General features: G+C 42.9%; 1 protein-coding gene across 4 annotated transcripts in view; it reads right to left on the bottom strand.

Annotated features, from left to right (window-relative positions):
• DCAF1 (DDB1 and CUL4 associated factor 1) overlaps positions 1 to 14,177 on the bottom strand; it is a 61,909-nt gene continuing 47,732 nt past the window's right edge. For 2 of the 4 annotated variants that reach the window (XM_011364675.2, XM_011364674.2), the window contains exon 23: positions 4,582 to 5,036. In XM_011364675.2, coding sequence (XP_011362977.1) covers positions 4,671 to 5,036 — 366 coding nt within the window. In that variant the 3' untranslated portion in view covers positions 4,582 to 4,670. The other 2 variants (XM_011364677.2, XM_011364676.2) reach the window with 2 other exon arrangements.

Below are 14,177 nucleotides of genomic sequence, written 5' to 3'. Positions count from 1 at the left end.
GACAGACTTGTAGTTTATTTTGTATTTTTTTTTAAATAAATACACTTTACATTAAAGAAAAAGGCCTTTGATTTATAATTTCCACATTGGGGAAAAGGGGAAGAAAAAAGATTTTTGAAAAACTGAATGACAAAATAAAATAGAGGGAGTGAACTCATATCCTAAGTTCCCTCAACTCCACAAAACCAGTATCCACAAGGACCTTGCTGCCCCAGCGCACAACACTGGTGAGTCTCGGCATTTACTCAGCAAACAAGCGGGGCCTCCTCCCCAGCCCGAGCACGAAGGGAAGCAAATTAACCTGACAGCACATGAGGCAACAGAACAGGTTAAAAAATCATATATTATATTTATAATAAAATATTCTTAATCCTTATCAATTTAAGAAACCACGATTTTCCTTTTCATTTAAATACGTATGTAAAAATGCCTCTATATTGTTCTTTAGATGTCATTTTCTTCCATAGAAAATGAAGTACAGGGACAAGAGACCTGGTGGATATAAGTTCATACCCTCCGTTATAAATGCCTGGCTTTTTTTTTTTTTCTTTTTAAGTTTTATAAAAAACTATTTCTTGTTCTTTAAAGAACATTATACAAAGAAAATATATTGTGAAATAACCCCAGAGACATGTTTTTTTTTTTTTCCTTGAGGAAAGACGTCCATCCTAGGAGAAGGGAAAGCAGACTAGGGCCTAACCCCTGTTGTCTTTTTGGGGTGGTTGTTAGGGAAGGGCCTTTAGGTCCCAGTGAGACAAAGCCACAGTCCTCTGAGTACAGACCATGCAGTTCCTTAAAAGCCACAGCCCTGGGAGGGAAGGGAGGGAGGGTGTTCTGAATTCATTTGACTCAGTTTCTCGCCTGCCAAGAATCTCCCATGTGGCGATGGCTCCTCACTCATTCAGAGATAAGATGATGTCATCTTCCAGATCAGAGTTGTCAGAGCTGTCGGCTGAAAGGTAAGCAAAGGGAGAGACTAGATTATGCACGAGGCTTGCTGGAAGCTCTCAGGAAGGAAGCACCTGCATATACATACATTTGTGCCTGAGTGAGGCTAATTACCAGTTTCCAGAAAGAAAAAACATCAATTAACTCCATGGAGCTGGCTCTGGAGAATATACTTCTTGGCAGGAGGAGTCACCCCTGGGGACCTCTACCTCTGCCTTTCAAAGGACCTGGATGTGATGCCCTCTAATTCCTAGAGGTTCTTCCTACCTTAGAGGCCCTAAAAGGACCTGGCAAGTCCCCCTCAAGCTTCCACCCATGGTGCTTTGAACAGCTGCAAAGGGCTAGCCTGCCCCCCAGGACCACTAAGAAGGGAGGCTGAGCCCAAGCAAGAGTGAGCTTGTTCTCCTAACTCAGCCACTCTTCTCAGACCTCACAAAGGCAGGGACAGTCAAACCTAGGATTCATTCCTCCGTAATTTCTAAATGAATTTTGCAGGGAACAAATTCCCAAAAAGGTGCAGGCTGTCTTGCAGCAAGACCAGAGGAATGCTGACACTAGCCTGGATGCCCTGGGCGGGGGGCATGTCTCTGGCACTTGAGCCCTTGCTTGACCACCTCAGGGAGGGAGCAGACAGACCACATTAACACCTCAGCAAGGGGCGAAATTAGGCAGTAGCAGAAAGCACCCTCAACACGAGGCCAAAGTGCAGTGTCTGGCTGACCAAAATCCAAGAAAGTCCCTAGCTTAGGACCCGAGTGTTTGCCCAGTGAAGGTAAAGCAAAGGTCTCAGAACCCATTGTGATTATTCACAGCTCAGAAGCTGCGAAAGGATTTTTAACAAGGTCCCCAGGGAAGTGGGCAGGCCCTGATCTGGAGCCCTGCAAGTAAATGCCCATAGGTCCTGGGGTTCGAGGAGGGGGGTGAAGAGCCACTGGTTCCACACAACCCCTCGTCAGCCTTTCTCCCCCAATAGCTGAGGAAGAACAAAGTATATTTCCACACCTTCCTACATTCACTATGGTCTCCTTTAGGAAGAAAATGGAAACGGATAAAGTAAAACCAAGAAAAGTATGGCCGTGATTCAAGGAAGTCCTGAAAATAAGCAAAAAAGATGGCTAGAGAAATCAGTGTTGCTAGGTCTAAAAAGGCACGAGCGTGGCCTGACGACTGGTGCGGGGGAAACAGGATGGAAAGATCGAAGAACAGTACCTGACACAGCCGATCCAAACTAAGCCGCCTCGGCTTCCCTGCCGCAAGAACTCCGGGAGGAAGGGCCTGCAGGGCAAGGTAGGGCCTGCTCCCCCAGAGCCAAGCCCTGCACGTGTCCTGGGCCCACGGCAGACCCCCGGGGACCCCCCCTCTGAGCCAGCAACACCAGGCCCACCCACCTGAGGCCTGCGGTACAGCAGAGTCTTAACTCTGCCTGGCAGCCAAGGACTCTGAGTGCAGCTGGATCACAATACAATCTTTAAGCAAGGAGCTGTCAGGTGCAGGTTCAAGCAAGCCTTCAGGGCTCGGGTACCACTCCCCTGCTGGAGGGCAGGCGGCAGGACTCCTCTGCCTTCCTGCCTGCCTCGGCCTTTTTCTCACCCTCCAAGTGTGCAAGAGATCCTGGTGCGGACCTCTGCTGCAAGTCCAAGGCAGAGGCAGTCTAGCTGTAGATAGGCAGTGTTTATGTGGTATTTAACCTGCTGCTCCACGACACACAGGCCTTGGGGGAGAACAGCCCAGAACACAAAGACCTCAGAGTCGAGGTGCTTCTCTTCCTAGGGCCGGGGTCCTGCACTGGGAATCAAAGCAATGGCTTTCTGGGATCCAGGGCCTATGCAAGACCAGGTGGGGGCACATGGGTGTGGTTTTCTTGTCATGATGGCTTTCATCATATCCTCGAGGGCTCCACAGGGAGCCCCAAGAGATGAAGAGCTATGCCCTCGTGGGAGGAAAAACATCAGCAAGCCCAGGGTACAGAGAAAGCAATGGAGTACATGCTGCAGATGCCACCTCTGTCCTCAATTCTAGAGCCCAAGCTAAAATGTCCTCAAGTTGTCATGGCATTATCACATCATAAATCTTCCCACCAAGTTAAAGTAACATTCTCATTGCTGACAGAATTAAGGTTTTCCACATTACCTCTCGCACTTGAAAGGAATTTCCTAAACAGTTAAAGCCTAAAGGAGGCTTTAATTTCGTAGGCCAGATACAAATGTAACGGCTTTATATCCAAACTAAGAATGGAAAAATAAGCAATACTCTTCTGTGAGGCACTACTTGCAAGTGATTACTTGCAAGTGAAGGGAAACAGAGCTTGTGCCCCATGTGTCACTATTTAGGTGACAAAAAGGTTCAGTGAAACCTGCCCATGTATCGTTACTGTCATATCTCCCTTGCCCACAGTCCCTCTTACCTGGGGCTCTGACCATGAATCACCTCCACCTCTCCAATATGGAAAAAATGGAAGCTGGGAAACCACAGACGGGCAAATAGAAAGGCTCCCTCCCAGCCCCCAGAGCTTCCTCAAAATACAATTTTAGCGAGAGGACTTAGGTAAAACAGTCTCCCCTAAGCCAGTTGCCTTCCATCTTGAGGGCTAGAAGTACATACGATGTTTATCCCAAAGAAAATGGATTCAGGTCATTGTAGAACAAAATCTTTTATATATGCTTAAATATATTCCGTACCCACCCTCCCCTATGCACGCCCCCCTCCTACCACCAATGATTATAAAACCCAAACATCTACTATGAAGAGGCTTGACATTTGTTGGGTCTAGGCCAACGCAATGTAATTTTCTGTAATGATGTGTTCTATTATCTGTGCTGTTCAATATGGTAGCCACATGTGGCTACTGAACACTTTAAATGTAGACATGAAATTGAAGAACTGAATTTAAGTGTATTAAAATTTTAATGGCCACATGTGGCTGGTGGCTGCCATATTAGGCATAACACCTACCGTGGTTGCGAGAACGCTGGCCGGGTTAGCTATGTGAAAAATGGCTGACGTCAAGGGATTGCTCCCCAGTCAGGCAGGACGGCACTAGGAAGAACCAGGACCACAGCAAGCATGAGTCTGTCAACAGTGACACACGTCACAGTGATGCTGCCGAATGTGTCCTCTGGAAACATGCAGAGTCCAGCTGCAGAGCTAAGGGACTCTTAGAACCATCAGCTGGTTGATTCGGGACACCTTAGCACATATGCAGGGATACCTCAGAAACCTGTCCTAAGTGGGAAATAACTGGGAAAATTGGAGCTTGTTCTCTCTAACCTGGAATATGGGGAAAGGGGGTGGACAAAACAGAAGCCAAAGAAACATGTGTCCCCTGGCCTTGAGGCATTAGGCGAAAGCACACAGGAAAGGGCTCCTCCACAAGAGGGCTTTTATTTCTTTACAACTGTAGAAAGCAGAAGCGCAGCGCCTCTGACGGTGCCAGCTCTGCCCTCGGGAGGAACGGCACTGGCCTTCCATCCTCAGGCTCGCCCTCTACACACAGCCCCAGTCACGAGCTTAGGACTGTCTGGCTGCGTCACACTGTAACAGAAGAGTCCAGGAGCTGCAACAGAGACCACATGGCCCGCAAAGCGTAAAACTGTTCCCGTCTGGCCTTTACAGAAAAAGTCTGCCAACCTGTTATAAAGAGGAGATGACAGCCATTTGGTTACAGAGTCTGATGGGAGAGCAGAGGATCAGAGATGGGAAACTGCTTTTCCTCAAGGGGTGAATCAACAGGTACGGGCACGGACCCTGGTGTGGCCTCCCTGCGGGCTGGGCTGGCACGGGAAGGAACCTTCCCCTGGGTGCCAGGACTCAGCCCCGTGGTCGGCCCTCGACTTACTGTCCCCCAGGATCAGTTCCACTTCCTCGTCTGCATCAGAGTCTTCGTCCTCCCCGTCCTCGCCCTCCTCTAGAAGGTTTGCTAGCTCCTCATCAGAGGGAGAAAAGTCATTGTCCCCATCCTCCCCTGCGTTCTCATTGTTGTCGTCCTCCTCCAACTCCGCCTCCAGCAACTGGTCAGTGTCAAGCTCATCTAGATCATCAGTGTCGTCATCATCTTCATCGTCGTCTTCTTCCTCCTGTTCTTCCTCTTCCTGGTAAGAGAGCAAAGTCCATTAGGACAGATTCAGAGGCCTGACCCATGTGGCTACATGGGCAGCCTTCCCTCCTTCCCAGAGACAAGGAGGAAACTGTCAGTAAAAAGAGCAGAAATCTAGGTTAGCACAGACTTCACGAGCCGATCACTTATCAATGAAGAATGAGACGGGCACACACATGTCCCCCAAGTCACTCAAAGTGCCCCTCAGACGAGAATTACTAGTCACTCCGCAAAGGCATTGCTCGTCACACAGCCCTTATCCAAAGAAACAGACAACTCGCTTCGCAGAGGTCTCTGCCATCAATATTCTAGGTCCTTAACTAATAATAAAATCAGGGGACTCCTTTCTGTCTCCTGCATCAACCAAACCATATGAAATCAGTTGAGAAACTGAACAAAAGCTTCTGAGAACAAAAGTTTCTACCTAGAATCTAAAATGTAATGCTTTAACCCGACAGGAAGAACACAGCTGCTAAGTCATCAGCTCCTAAGCCCTTCAAGCTCTTGCCTTCGCTCTCACAACCCAGGATGTGGGTGAACAGTGCGACTATCATAAGCATCCGATGATCTGAACTGTCCAACAAGACTTTTATAATACAGGACGCTAACAGATACCCCCATTTTCTATTATAAGTGTCCCCCACCCCATGACACACACAGTATGCTAGAGCAATGGTCCCCGACTCCTGGTCCATGGACCAGTACTGGTCCGTGCCTGTTAGGAACCGGACCACACAGCAGAAGATGAGCGGCGGGCAAGTGAGCGAAGCTCCATTTGTACTTGCAGCCGCTCCCTAGCACCAGCATCGCCGCCTCAGCTGCTCTACCTCAGGTCATCAGGCCTTAGATGCTCACAGGAGCACCAGTCTCTGGTGCCACAAAGGCTGGAGACCACTGTGCTAAAGTAAAGAAACTGTCCAAACTTTCATACTTAAGAGAAATTCCCAAAGGTAGGGAAACTACCAGAAAATGAAATACTTGGCTCTAGGTACCCTGGGCTTTGTAAATCATACGTTCTGGCATTGGCCACAGATTTCAACTTTGCACTAGAATCCAAACTGTTTCCCTTCAAACAAGACAGGAAACACTTCTTTGCTTTAATAAGGATGATAGGTGTTTCCAAGTAAATGTGGCCAACGTTTCAGTCACTTATCCTTCTGCTCAAACATCAACTGTCAGCCCTGCCAATAGGAAAAAAGATTCTAATTCCTGCAATAAAAAAATATAAAATTCATTTAATACATCGGCCTGAGGAAAGTCACAGAACAAGCCCAACATAAGCAGAAAACATTAAAACAGTTTTAAAGGTGTTGCTATATGTCAATCACTTAAAAACCAAACGTTTTGTGTGATCGAGCCACTGGTGTTCATGGGCTATGAGGTCAGCTCTGCTCTATGAACTTTTGATCATTTTGAAACCACCTATTAGAGATTTTTTGATATGCTGGTTGCCCCAGTTATTTAGACTTTTCAACAGTTTCTGGCAGCTATACGAGAAAAACCAACCCCTTTCAATAGCCAGTAATCCTAATACCTATATGTGTGTGTGCTGAGTGCACCCATGTGGTGGCTTGACACCACTGTTCCACACGTCGCCTCCACACTAGGCCTTTGCCCACCTGAAAGAAGCTGAAAGTGCTGACGGCAATAACAAACTGAGGCACAGAGAGCTCCTACCCCTACAAACGAGCACATCAACTCAGAGAAATAACAGAATGGGGAGAGAGGCCAAAATTCAGGGCAATAATCCAAAGTGCTTACCAGATTACAACTTTTACCTCTTTTTTCCAGGCATATTTTTCATGGCCCTGACCAAAATTAGTTCTATTCCATTAATAAAGTGCCACAGTTTAAAACAAGTATATTAAAGAAAAAAAGAATAGGCCCTTGTGTTTCTGAAGGCTCTACAGAACAGATTACATTTAAAATTTAAGATAGCATAACTTTTTGATTCTGAAATCAACTTACTGACAGGCACTCATCACTGTGAGTATGGGATAGGAGAAAATGCATAGGCTTTGAGATCAAACAAGGCTGGGTTGGAATCTTGGCCCTGCTGATTATGTGTTGTATGAACTTGGGCAATTTACATAAATTTTCAATGTCTCAGGATATTATAACTTTTAAAGGTCCAGTTGAGTGGGTATGTCAAAGGTTAAACTGTTTAAATAAGCATCTGTTAGTCTGCAAACTTAGGAAGACCATTCGCTTTCATTTCTAAAAACATGAAAGCTCAGCCAATCCAGGAGAAGTAAGGAAAAAAGCTCCCAAATCAAGAGCAATCTAGAAAATAGTTCACCATAGTCTAAGCTTTGAACTACAGACACCATTCCAAATTCTTCCAGGAGCCTACAAACCTAGTCTTTACTTATTAGCCTTGTAGCAAAAGAAATAGTTTACATCTCAGAAGGCTCCCATAAAGACATATGTGACCCAGGAGGGAAAATGGGTAGGAAAGGAGATCTCATAAAGATCACTTCAGCATTTATATTATTTAATGACCAACGCTAGTTTAATGTGTATCTTGTTACACATGGATTTGGCCATAAGCTCACTTTCTAAATTTTAAATCTGAAACCTGGATCATGAAACAGACACAAGATCTATCAAAAATGTTGTGTTAGAATCTAATTCTGTGGTTGAAATAAAAAGAGAATCTAGAAATCAATTTTAGGAGAAATCTTTCCTGGTTTAAGCACCTAGTTGGTAATATGAGCCCTTCTCCCCCATATCTAAAGAATAAAAAAGTTTCCTTTAATGAGTGGTCAAAAAAAGTAAAACAATGAAAATAAGAAATCTTGCTAGAATTCTGACTCAACTCCAGAAACATAGTTTTGAATCCACGAGCGTGGTTTTTTCTTCCTTTTTTTTTTTTTTAATTCTCTAAGATTTCTCTTTTAGGATCTGAAAACAAAATTACTGATAAACTCCCCCACAGAAAGAATTCCAAAATCCTCTTCTCAATCCCACCTTAAGTCAAGTTCATGGTCACCCAAAGCCCCAAACCCTGCATATAAACTAGCCCACTCCCCTCTCAGGCAGGGTGGAGGCAAGCCCTCCACTCCTGCTCTGGACCTCAAGTTCACCCAGGGCCTTGTCGCCACAGCTGCATTTTTTCATCCCCACTCCACTTACACCTCCCCTCACTTATCTGCACTGGCTTCTCATCTTTTCTGATGAGGTTCAACTTCCCCAAACCTAACTTCTCAATCTATACAGACTTCAAATCCCTCCCACCTGCAGACCTGTGAAAAGGGTGATCTAAACCCTATTCCCAGCCTTCAGGTATTCAGCCACCCCTTACTGACTCATTCATTCACTCACTCTCTTCCTCTACCAATGAGTCTGGCTTCCGCCTGTAGCACCCCACGGTGCAACAGTTAATGAACTGTGTGTGCTCTGGAGCCAGACTGTCTTTGTCAAATCCAAATTCTGCTAGCACTATGACTATGAGTGATTTATTTATCTTGCAGGGTTGTTGGTAGAAAATTTAAAGGAGAAAATGCGTATGTATGTGTGTGATGAGCTCTTTGGACAGTGCCTGGCACAGACTAAGTGTTCAACAAGTGTTAGTTTGTTGTTCCCATTACAATCACTAAAACCTTCCCAGTGGAATACAAAGTCCAGGATGGCTGACCACAGGGCTTCTCCGGCCTCCACACAGGGCTGCTGGCCTGATCTCCACCTGACCTCTTCGACATCTCCTCTTCTAGGCATGTGGGTTCCTACAACTTTTAGTTCTGCCTTCAGATTTCCTCTCATTCATAAATCTTGAACTCTCATTAGATAGCTCTAGCTACCTGTACCACAGAAACTTAAAATCCTTTTAATTCTAAAACTGAACTCAAAACACCCCTAAAACCCAGCACCTTTTCTACACTTCTCCAATTCACCAGGTAAAAATCTCAAATATCATTTACTTCTCCCTCTCACACCCAGTTAACTATTCCCCACAAATCTGGGGTCCCCAGCATCCCCGTCCACCCTTCACTCACCTACTGTATTCTCCTTCAGCCTGCCGGTCTCCAGTCTCTCCAGCTTTCTATGCTCTCATCCCATCCAGAAGCTCCGTAACACTGCCCACAACACCAAATCACGACAGAAGCAATGACCATTTACTGACCATCTAATAACCAACTTCTCTGAGTCTCAATTTCCTATTAAATGAGGTGATTTAATTAAGTCAGTGGCTCCTACTCAGGTGGGACCATTAGAAGCACCTGGGGAAAACATGTTCCAAAATACACATGCCTAAACCCCACCCAGGGCCCACAGAACCAATCTTTACAAATGAAGCTCACACAGGTGAATTTTGGGAAGGTTCCCAGGAATTATGAAATGCGCCCCTAATGAAGAACCAGGATGCACAAGATGACCTCTGAAGTACCTTCTACTTCTAAATTCTACTTTTCTGTAATCGATACCCTATCTAGACTCCCAAAGACAGAACCAAAAAGGTGCACCCGGTATCACCACTGACCTTCTCTGCTACATCAAACTATCTAGTTCTCTAGGACTTAAATTACGTGACCTTTTAAATAAGTGCAGCATTTGTTTCTAAGCCGTTCAAAATTATTCTTGAATACATGTATTTTTCAAGAGAAATAGCTTTTAGCCTATATTGCCTTCAAAAATATAACCGATCTCTTAGAAAACCAAACCCCTGGTAATTAAGAAGTTAATCTAAATATTCAAAATAGCAGAATGACTTTAAAAATGTAATTAAAACCTGAGCCTACTGTCTTGATATTTTAGCATGTCATAGGTTATAAAATTTAAACTGCTTTTCCTCCTTTTGATGTTTATGCCTGGTATTAACTCCCTTTAAAAGCTACAGGTTCATTTCAGAGTCATAAATGTTTGTGTTTTCTCTCCTCACTGGCAGAATCTAACTCATTTACATTTTAAATTTTTTAGGGGGAAAAAAATAAGGCCTTTCAGGAATCACTGACCAGGCTTACGGCAGGTGTGTAATCAGTAAAGACTCTTACCATCCGCTTCTAGGCAGTGGAGAACACACAGGAAGCACAGCACACAGTGTGTCCCAGATTCCAAAATGGAGTGGAGAAAAAAGAGCATTATTCCCTTGTTTTTTATAAAAATATAAATTTAAGGTTAACTATAGTTGAAAAGTACTGGCTTTTCAAAATCTAGAAATAATGATCAATTACTAATATTTGATTTTTGTAATTTTCCTAAAAGCCAAAAATCAAAGTTGACTGAATTGATTTTTAAAAACAACAGATACCAAAATTCCAATGGATGAGCTTTGATAAGTGACTGACTTATCTATGCTCTCATCAAATGCCTAAGGTAGGCAGACTAGCAGCCCCAGGAACCAAATATTTATGGATGTCAAATACATTGTGTATGTCTTCCTACAAAATATAATGGTACAGTTCATTCCTTCTTGTTAATCTCCAAACTTATTTAAACATATAGGGAAAAGACAACCATTTTTATGGTATGTATATCATATCTCAATAAAGCTTAAATAACTAACAACCATTTATATAGGCACTTTATGCTGGGCCATTCTATCAGGTGACAGCTGACCATTCAGGCTTCTGAGTTTATTTTGCTAAGATGAAAAGGCAAATTAAAAGGTGTCAATCACAGGTGCCTACATCCCTGAGTCATTTAAGTCACACCTGGAACATCTGAGAAGACCCGAGAGCAGATTAGATATCCAGACTAGGACATAACTTTAAATAGCAAATGACTCATATGAAAACGAAGTCTCTGGTTTAAAATTAGGGGAAGCACACAAAGGAAAGTGAGCTAAAAAAAACAACAACAACAACAAAAAACTTTGGCTGGCACAGTGAAGAGGTGGTGAGGAGAAATATGATGGAGATGATAGTAAATACAGCAAAACATGACCGCAAGATTCTAGGAGGACCTGTGACAACAGAATGAAGGTTACAAAGGAAACTTGCTTAAATAGATATGTCTTATTCCACTGCAAGATCTCTAAGTCAAAAATCAAACACCACAGGCTTAAGGATTAAAACAGTTCTCTATCATTCATTTGATGAATGTCCTTCAAATGAAATGCATCCAATTATCCATAAAGACTATAGACTAGTATGTAGTGAAATATGCCTTGATCCTGTGAAATCCCGAAGCAATGCGAACTCACCCACACTACACACCTAATCCGCCCACCTGGTCTTCTCCAAGCCAGAAAGCTTTCAGGCTCTTTCACAGACTGGGCCCTAGGGGCCATTCATTAGGGCCCTCTTGAGCCTGCCACTCTTGACTTTGACTGTCTATGCTGAGGAAGCCTCCATTTTTCCTTCTAGCATCAGAGTCAGAAATCCTAACAACCACCTTACCCCTGCATCTAGTATCTTTCTCTCTTAACCTTTCAAAAGTTAAATGGTACCACAAAAGAAGAAATCAGTCTTTTCTCTGACCCAAGCCTCCCTGGAGGGTGGCATGAGAAGAACGAGCACTTAAGCTATTCCTTTATACTGTCTCTTGCTTCCACAGCCAGCCACTGAAGGGACTGGTCCATATACAAAAAGAATGTTAAAGAAGGAAAAATGAAATAGCTAGGTATAAACATAACAAAATATGTACAAGATCTACATGAGAAAAACTACAAAACTCTGATGAAAGAAATCAAAGAACTAAATATACGGAGAGATATTCCATGTTTATGCACAGAAGACTCAATATTGTCAGGATGTCAGATCTCCCTAATGATCTACAGATTAATATAATCTCATTCAAAATCTGAGGAAGTTATTTTGTGGACATCAATGAATTCCAGAGTGTACAAGGAGAGGCAAAAGACACCGAATAACCAACACAATACTGAAGGAGAAGAATAAAGTTAGAAAACTAACTAGTCAACTTGAAACCTTACTACAAAGCCACAGGAATTGAGACAGTGTGGAATTGGAGAAAGAATAGACAACTCAATCAATGGAACAGAATAGAGCACCTCCCCACAAAAACCCCCCACATAAATATAGTCAATTGACCTTTGACAAAGGAACACAGGCAATGCAATAAAAAAGTCTTTTCAATAAAAAGTGCTGTAGCAACTGGACATCTGCATGCAAAAAAATGAATCTAGACACAGACCTCACACCCTTTACAAAAATTAACGCACAATGGATAACAGACAAATGTAAAATGCAAAACTATAGAACTCCTAGAAGATAACATAGGAGAAAACTTAAGGAGACGACCTTGAGTTTGGTGACAACTTTTCAGATGCAACATGAAAGCATGATCCATAAAAGAAACAGTTGGTAAACCAGGCTTCATTAAAATAAAAACTCCTGCTCTGTGAAAGGCACTGTGAAAAGAATGAGAAGGCAAGCCACAGGCTAGGAAAATTACTTGCAAATGGTATATCAGATAAGGGACTGTTAGCCAAAATATTCAAAGAACTCTTAAAACTCAAAGAGAACATAAGCAACCCAATTTAAAGGGGGGCAAAAGACTTTAACAGATACCTCACCAAAGAAGATACATGGATGGCAAATAAGCATATGAAAAGATGCTCCCTATCATATGTCATTAGGGAAATGTAAATTAAAACAAAAATGAGAGAGCCTTTCACTGAAAAGCAGCTCCCTGAAGCTTCTTTGGGAGAAACCCAAAGGAACTATGAGAGAAAGGCTCTTTCCTTTAGTCTGGTAGCTGCCATTCTGAGGAATCTCTCAGTTATGATTTTTAGAAAATATTTGTAGTAGGCTGATAAAACTTTAAGACCTAAATACCTTTCTACTAAAAAAAAATCTTAAACCATGCATTTTGAATGAATGAATGAATGAATACACCACTGCACACCTATTGGAATGGTCAGAGTCTAAAACACTGACAACGTGAAATGCTGGCGAGGATGTGGAGCGACAGGAACTCTCATTCACTGGTGATGGGAATGTGAAATGGTACAGCCGCTCTGGTAGACAGTTTTGCAGTCTCTTACAAAACTAAGCACACCATTACCATACAATCTAGCAATAATGCTCCTTGGTATTTACTCAAAGGAGCTGAAAACATGTCCCCACAAAAACCTGCACGTGAATATTTACAGGAGCTTTATTCATGACTGCCAAAATTTTATTCAAAGTTATACCAAAAGAGCTTCTGGTTCAAAACGGCAGCATAAGACAACACTGAACTCGACTCCTTTCGTGAACACATCAAATCTACACCTGTAGACAGAACAATGCCCCCTGAAGAACTGAAGACTGAACAGCCTCTGCACAATGAACGAGAGAGAGACCACATAGAAACAGGCAGGAGAGACAGAAACATGCAGCTTGCCCCAGGTCTCCCTGCGCCTGCACCCACTCTAGCTCCATGTGGCTTGCCCAAGACACCTGGTACATGCAGTCTACAAAAGGGAAGCTCCTACACAAGGCCGTGCCTTCAATACCAAGAGAGGCTACTGTTCCACCTAATTCATAGAAACAAACATGGAGAGAGAGCCAAAATCAAGATAGAGAATTATGTTCCAAGTGAAAAAAACCAGGACAAAACCCCAGAAAAAAAGACTAAATGTAATGGAGACAAGCAATCTGCCAGATAAAGAGTTCAAAACATTAGTTGTAAAGCTGCACAACGAACTTGGGAGTATAGATGAACTCTGTGAGAACTTCAACAAAGGCAAAAAAGAACCAATCAGAACCAAAGAATACAATGACTAAATGAAAAATACACTAGAGGGAATCCATATCAAAGTGGATGATGCAGAAGCACAAATCGGCAAGGCGGAAGACAAGGTGTTAAAAAAGCACCCAACTGAAGCAGCACAAATAAAAGGAAATTTGAAAAATGAGGATAGTTTAAGGGACCAAACAAATCACTAAAATATTCAATGTACAAAATGTACATCAATGTACAATAAACAATAGAAAAAGGACAGAGAACTATAAAAAAAAATAAAATAAAATAAAATGGCAACAAATACATACCTACCCATAATTACTTTAAATCTAAATGGAGTAAATGCTCCAATAAAAAGACATGGCGTAACTGAATGGATAAAAAACAAGGCCCACACAAATGCTACCTATGAGATACTACTTCAGACCAAAAGACACACACAGACTGAAAGTGAAGAGATGAAAAAAGATAGTTCGTGCAAACGGTAATCAAATGGTAATGAAAA

The sequence above is a fragment of the Pteropus vampyrus genome, unplaced genomic scaffold (assembly GCF_000151845.1).
Source record: "Pteropus vampyrus isolate Shadow unplaced genomic scaffold, Pvam_2.0 Scaffold100, whole genome shotgun sequence".
In the NCBI taxonomy this organism is placed as follows: domain Eukaryota; kingdom Metazoa; phylum Chordata; class Mammalia; order Chiroptera; family Pteropodidae; genus Pteropus; species Pteropus vampyrus.
The sequence above is the reverse complement of the archived record's forward strand: the minus strand, read 5'-3'. Positions and strand labels throughout refer to the sequence as shown.